Source organism: Poecilia latipinna, unplaced genomic scaffold (genome assembly GCF_001443285.1).
Source record: "Poecilia latipinna isolate Pla-1442-1.1 unplaced genomic scaffold, P_latipinna-1.0 Scaffold6233, whole genome shotgun sequence".
NCBI lineage: Eukaryota > Metazoa > Chordata > Actinopteri > Cyprinodontiformes > Poeciliidae > Poecilia > Poecilia latipinna.
Window position 1 is genome coordinate 1 of NW_015118849.1, and position 7302 is coordinate 7302.

A 7302-nucleotide genomic window follows, 5' to 3' on the forward strand; every position below is an offset into this window, starting at 1 on the left:
GGAGAAAAAAAAAAAAAAAGATATATATCTATATATATATATATATATATATATATATATATATATATATATATATATATATATATATATGCAAAATAAATTCAGTGTCTATATGTGCAGCAGTAATTGCAGCGAAAGATTCTACAGGATATACATTTGACATATTAGTAAAAAATGTAAAACCCTTGTATCATTTTCCATCCACATCCCACCAAAATACATTAAGGCTTGTTTTTGTGGTACATTTAAAAATGTGAAAAGGTTTAAGAAGTAAGAATACTTTTGAAAGGCTAATTAACAGCCATTTGATATAATGGAGTTTCTCCAAAATGTAAAAAAAACAATATTAGCCGATTCTAACATTTATTTTCTAAATGAAGCAAATCCGAGAATTGAGCACATCGAGGGGGGTGACGAAAAACACAGGAGCATACCGATCCACCCAGGTGAGGCGGCAGGTGCTCTGCACCAATATATGTGTGAATCTCAGCTTTGGTTGCAAACTTCAGCTTTGCGATGGCTTCTGGTCCCAACCAGGACTTTATAATCTTCCATGCCGCTGTAACCAGGATAAACGTTTAGAAATCATGTTTTTAATGAAGTCACAGTGCAGCAAAAATCATCAATCAGACTTATCCTCACCGTTCATGATCCAAGGCATTTCCACTATGATCATTTTAGCTGAAAAAAACAAAAAACAAAACAACTGTGTTCTTTTGTGCATATTTGACTTAAAAGCAGCTGCAAAGATCACAAGCAATCCGTAATTGGAATATAATATCCTTGGTATGTCATAATATCTTTCAGTGTTATGTTACTTACATAAAAACTTTGGATAGTATACTTTGAAGCAATTGATGACATACTTCACAAAGTCCATGTCCTAAAACAAACAAAAACAAATTATAAATTAAGAGATTCACAAAGGAAACGACCTCAAAAGTCTTAGTATAAAGTAGCACAAAAATATGCATAAGAAAATGATTATGATAGGAGGATGTTTGTTCTCATTTGATCGCCTCTAGATCTGAAGTTACCCACTAAGGATTAAATAAAAATTAAATGCAAGTCCGTTTGAACAATTTTCAATACTTTTCAACACTGATAAAAGAAGAAGTCTCGGGTCTCCGCTGTTTATTGAACTATATTAAAACATAATTCAAAGATTTCTTCTGCAGCTTGGCAAGTTTCATGTGGTGGTTCTTCTTCTACTGTCTATACTATTTGAGTAGATCAGACAGGCTGTCCGAAAGGCCAACAGGAAGGATCTTTAGGCCTTGGCCAGGCTCCATAACAGGCTTGAAGCCTCACTCATTTGCAGTGGACTCACTCCTAAGCCCTAATTAGATCACACTGACTGGCTCTAGTGAAGCTCATCGTGGGCTTCGAAAGAACCCCCCACCTCAAGTCTCTCTCATCTGCTCTTCTAAACAAATAATTGTATGTCATGTGTCTATAGTTGGCTTGTGTTGGGCAATGACAGATTTAACAGTCCTTTCTCCAGCAGGGCGTCACTGACTGAGAGAAAGTGAGTGAAAGGATTAGACAGTCAACTCGAATTGACCATCAGGATTTAAAGGCTACTTTAATCTTCAACGTGTTAAAAACCACTGAAGAGCTCGCCGCCTTGCTACATCCTCTCACAAATGCCAGGAGATATGACCATATGAGATGTTCTTTTTCATAACAAAACTCCAGCTGAGCTGAAAAACAATGAAAACACACAAGGCTGGACTTACAATATTGCTAAGGCCGGACTCCGTCATATCAAACACCACGGTGAGCGGCATCCCGGGTTCCTTCTTTGCGTACCGCTCCAGCCAGAAGGCGACGTACTTCTTCTTGTCCACGACTGTTTTTGCATCCTTGATGTGCAGCTTCACCTTAAACCAGACTGTACGCAAAGAACAGGGTCTGTTTTATTTCTTAAAACGAGTCAGAAATGCTCATATATGTCTTTCATGAAAACATAATGGCTGAGCCGTCAGTGCATTAGGCATGTGTTGGCAACCAAGATTTTAAAAAAGCTAGTCTCTAAATGCTTTCCACCAAAGTGTGCCATGATTTAAATTCCTTTTCATGAGATGCAGGAGGAAGTGCTACAGAGACCAACATTTTTTTCCCCTTAACTGTAAGTAGCATACAGCTAAGTAATTTAGAGTAATTTAATTGATTTGGTACAGAAATTAACATTTCTGTAAATGCGCCAGAATTAGCCAAAAGGCTATTTTTCATCTATTGTCTCTGGACAACAAACCACCTGTTGCTGTGCACTGGTGGTTAGAGTTGGTTAAAAGTAACATGCTACCATTTTCCTTTACTTGCAACAAAGACGAGGTTAGATGTTTGAAAGTGTTCTAAAAGTAAAATATTGACAGGTATGGGATTGAAACTAAAGGAGCACCTCCTGTCACTCTCAATAAGGCGACACCATATTAATCTAAGAACAACACTAATATAATATGAAACAAAATTCTTAGTAATAAAAATGTTTATGTAAAAACTACTATTAAATTTATTCCAGCTTTTAGTTTAAGCCAAAAATAACTAAAATTAAGAGATAACTATGTCTTAAGTGTAAATATGTTGGGATATTTTATCTATAATAGGAATAATTGTTGCTCTTCAATTTAAAATAAAATCAATTAGATATTGATATATATTTTTTTAATTTAAAATACAAAAAAATATATATAATTTAATATTATGGCATAAATAAACAGCTTTGGTATTTATGATCTATAGCATAAATACCATGGGACTTCTACTCAAAAATTACAATGGGAAAATCCATGTCGTTCCAGTGTGTGTGGGTCAGGCTGTATTAGAAAGTCTGCCTACAGAGTTTGTTGCCTTCTCTGTCGTAGCCATGGAGGAAGACGGCACCGCTCTCAAACATCCACCTGGGAATGGTGCCCTCGCTCACGTCTGCAATGAAGACAAACAAATGACTTATGATGGGGCAATTATCAGACAGAGATACAGGCGACATGACAAGCAATCAGTTGAGGCAATCCGGATGGTGTTGGTTCCCCAAAAATTCAGATTTAGAGCCATACGAATTTCATTTGGGTTTTTTTTTCCTGGATGTACTAAATATAAAGGAAATAAAAAAATAAAAAATAAAAAAAAATGCTCCCTACAGTCCTCGCAACATCCCGGGGACATAAAGCCGCACATTTATCAGCTCTTTTTAAAAGTTGAAGCAGAGAACTAACAGCATGTCATGAGTCCTGCATCCACATCCCAGTGGCCTGAGACACTAATGACTCAAATAAATCACATTTCCTAAAACAACTCGGAGAAAAATAGAATTTACTGGATTAAAAGGCCAGCAAACAACAAGTCTTTCAAATTTCTCCGGAGAAACAGAGTGCATTGTTCTCTGTGGTAACTTATGCATGGAGATATGGCTGTTTAACACACAAAGAGACTCTGTTTTTCCGAGATAAGCACAAGGGCAACCACAGATTTGTGTTAGGAGCTTGCAACACATATGCCAATGTCAACATTTCTACTTTGAGCAAAGCTGGATGTTGAACTTCAGTACGTTTGAGCGCTAGCATGAATGCTGTCTACCAGAACCTGCCTTTATTGTTCCTTTTCTCCTTTATTTAATTTCCTCTAGAGTTTCTATATTTATACTTTACGTCAGGAAGCTGTGAGTTATTGAATGAAATGTCAGATTCCATGCTTTTGCGCACAATCTTGGTCAGTGAAGAAGATTCTGCTGGGGATTTCTGTGAGCATTATTAATGTCAAATCTGTAATACTAAATTTAGCGTCTCCAGATTTGGGTCCAGTTTCTTTTTAGAGAAAAACTTCCTTAGTGCTCAAAAGTGGGTTGCTTAGAACAAAGAACTTTTACATTGCTCAAACTTCAAACACTACAAAAGTGCCAGAAGCAAACTTTGCTCCATTTCAATATAAAACTAAAAAGTGAGTTTGAGGTTTCTGGCTTTAGTGCCAAGCGAAAAGTTTGGCATCTGTTTATTGGTACAGATAGGAGGTAAAAAAAAATTAAAAATAGGTAAAAAAATGAAATTATACAATGGCAAAATAGAAAGACTTTGAAGTCAAGTAAATTTCTTTTTACTTTTTAATTATTCTGGCCTTGTTTTATTTTATTTTATTTCTTGCAAAGTAAGTAAAATAAGGGATGTAAGTTACCACTAAATTTAAGCTTTTAGAATGAATTTGCAGTTTTAAATTTTAACATGCCTGTGTAATTGACTTGTGTATCATTTCTAAAGCAATGCAATGGCCATTTAAATAAAAATTACGTTTCTTTTGACATGGAACTCTTTTGACGATTAAAACAGTTATTCCAGCATCTTACCATTTATCCCAAACTCTTTTCTCCAGAGTAGACTTTCGTCTATCATCTTCAAGGTGTCATCAACAACATACATTCTCCATGTGAGGTAGGCTTCCACCAGAGCATCCTCCTGCTCAATCCTCTCCACATCCCTGGAGTCATACTTATCTGTTGAGTCTACAAACACAGCACAAATACTCAATCACATGACCTTCAAGCAGGTCAAGCAGCAGGTTTCACTTTCAAACACTCACTGACTTTAACCGTTTTAAAACTTTAATTGTTCATGGGAGTCCATAATAAACCATATTAAAGTCCCACGGGAGGTCAGAAATGTTGTATATCTGGGGTGTGCAGAACTGTGCTCCAATTAGAATGTAACAACTTTGTTAAATTCTAATTGGAGCCCTTCACGTCCTTGTTGAAGCTTAGCTGAGCTCTTACTGCCAAAGCAAATAAGCAAAAATACGAATAAGTATGCAAACAAAAGTAACAATGGAACAGATCCAAAAAATAAAATCGTCTGAAGGCAAATTTATGTTGAGTGAGTGAGTTAATATCCGCTTATCCACAATAACCGTGTTACCTTTGAGTAACTCATTCTTGAATCTCTGCCTGATCTCCACTATTTTCTTCTCAAGGTCCTGTCAAAACAGAGTTTGTTCGGGTTAGATTCGGGTTTGACTGTTGCGGAATAAACGGTTAACGGTCATCAACTACCTGCTCTCCTTGCTGCGGTTCATGCTCTGCCATATTCAGCTGTCCCTCCGCGGCTCTGTGGTAGTTCCGCGTTGTTGGGTTTTTTTTTTTGTTGTTGTTGTTCAGGCTGCTAAGTTAGCAAACTAGCTGCTCTGAAGAATCACTGCTAAAAGTGTGAAGCTGGGAACCGGATGGTGCCATTTTGGCTCCATTCGTGGCCACGCCTCCGAGGGTTGTTTCATTTTTGCGTGTGGAAAAGAGTTTTAGAATGGACAGTTCTAACTCTCTTCGCTAACATTACAAATATTTCCGATAAAGGATGAAGCATAGCTAACAATTCTATCATATTGTCGCAAATTCTGTTTTATCTTGTGCTTACAGAAGCTTACCCACAATGCACTAGGATTGACAGGAAGTTTAGTTCCACCTACCGGGGTGACGCTGAAGTCAGCTTCCGAATGAAAATTGGGCAAAGGGCAATTACCAATTTGTTAATTTGGCAAGTTAATTTTAAACATGATTTTTATCCACAAACATATTTTAGCATCCATGATTTCTAAAACCTCTCATCTACAAATGACAATAAAAATAGCCAAAAATCCATTTACAGACTGCTAAATCTAACTACAAATCGGAAGCTAACTTCAGTGTGAATATGGCGCGCTATTTTGATATGATAGGCCATTGTTGACTGTACTTCTAAGACCGGTGTGAAAAGTTAAGTTTGTGTCTCTGTTTTCTTTACACAGACACATTCAGCATATGGTTATCGCTTTATTTTCAGCAGCTCTGCCACGAAAGCCACCGGCTCCAGCCTGAAGGGAGCGAACCCGACAGGAATCTTCACACAATGGAGAAGTTGTCATCAGATGATTCGAATCGAAATGTCCACGGCCTCTCATACGGTGGCAAGATACTCCTATTCACCTGCAAACGTGATCCAGCCGTGAATGTAAGCGAAAGAAGCGGCCTGACGTTCCGCAGTTTCTACTTTGAACGTGAAGGCAACGCGTTCCTGAACGCAACAGAGGGAGCAACTGCAATCAGTAGGAAACTATCAGCTCATGTTGACATTGTGACGTGTAAATGCGCAGTAGATGTTCAGAAAAGGGTTAAAACTGCGTTCGTTTTGGTAACAAAGAAGAGTGAGAAGGGAAGCAGCTTTAAGTACAGCCTACTCGCTCTGAGAAGCTCACACCGGCTGGAGCCCTGCATTGAGTTCAAGCTACCCTACCAAATGAAGGGTAAGGTGTCCATCCTTCAGGGCCCCACAGTGATGTGGAGCCATGACAACAGTGTGTCTTATACATCCCCTCAAGCAGAAGGCGTGCGAAAAATCCCCATTCAAATGTCAAAATGTCTTTTTGGAGAACTTCCCATCCAGAAAGGACAGCTTTTTGCTCTTGGACTTTCAGAACCACTTTTAGCTAACCATTCTCCAACACTTGGCTATTTGCTTGAGGGTGGACAAGCGTTTGATGGCTCTCTGGTTTTACCACATCCCTACATTTGCATCACACAGTGCATGCGGGTTCTCACTGCTGACAGAGTAGATGACGTGCTGAGATGTACTGTTGTTGCAGCAACTTCAAATCAGCAGCTTGTGCTTTTTGAAAACGGGACAGTAAAAGACACATGCGAGGTTCCCTTTGGGCAGGCTGAGGACATTCAGATGGCAGACACAGGAAGAAACGGATGTCTGTTTGTTGTATCCTTTAAACAGGGCCATGTTTGTGCCGTATGGAAGGAAACATTCCAGGTATGTATAAACTGGAGTCTACATTATTCCACAAAATGATTCACGTCCCTTTAAATTTTTCACATTTTATCAAAAAACAAACAAACAAAAGTTTAAGCTATTTTATTTGAAAGTTGTGTGATCAACAAAAACACATTGGTTAACTGTAAAATGGAAAGTTGTTTTCAAATTAACTTACAAATAAAAATCTGAAAAGTGTATCCTGCCCTGTACTGTATTCAGCCCATTTTGATCTATTAATCTCTAGAAATCCATTCTTATTAAATAAGATCAAATCTTTTCCAGATAGCCTCCTGTTGGTCAGATGTCGACTCCGCACACATGGATGATTTCCTTGGATGTGGAACAGAACAGATTCTGTTGATCTTTAGAAATAACGGAATATCCAGTGGGCCACTGGAAAAATTTACCATCACTGACCTTTGTGGTATTTCTTACTCTGTAAGGCTTCTGCAGTTACTTCAAGCTATATTAATAAAGCTCCCTGTTATGGATAATACAGTGTCTAATAAAAAAAAAAAAAAAA

General features: G+C 37.9%; 2 protein-coding genes across 2 annotated transcripts; one reads left to right on the forward strand and one right to left on the reverse strand.

The window, feature by feature from the left end:
* Window positions 1–341: 341 nt before the first annotated feature.
* On the reverse strand, window positions 342–5215 carry LOC106943850 (motile sperm domain-containing protein 2-like). Its single transcript, XM_015027139.1, has 8 exons — window positions 5039–5215; window positions 4905–4962; window positions 4340–4495; window positions 2842–2928; window positions 1740–1894; window positions 823–883; window positions 643–681; window positions 342–559 (listed from the first exon to the last, which is right to left on the reverse strand). The coding sequence occupies exons 1-8, from the start codon at window positions 5069–5071 to the stop codon at window positions 357–359; spliced, it is 792 nt and encodes a 263-aa protein (XP_014882625.1). The 5' UTR covers window positions 5072–5215; the 3' UTR covers window positions 342–356.
* A 337-nt stretch (window positions 5216–5552) lies between these two features.
* On the forward strand, window positions 5553–7262 carry LOC106943851 (Fanconi anemia group B protein-like; the record flags this gene model as incomplete). Its single annotated transcript, XM_015027140.1, has 2 exons — window positions 5553–6776; window positions 7062–7262. Coding segments are annotated over exons 1-2 (1110 nt in total), but the record flags the coding sequence as incomplete, so codon positions are not given.
* Between the last annotated feature and the right edge of the window lie 40 nt (window positions 7263–7302).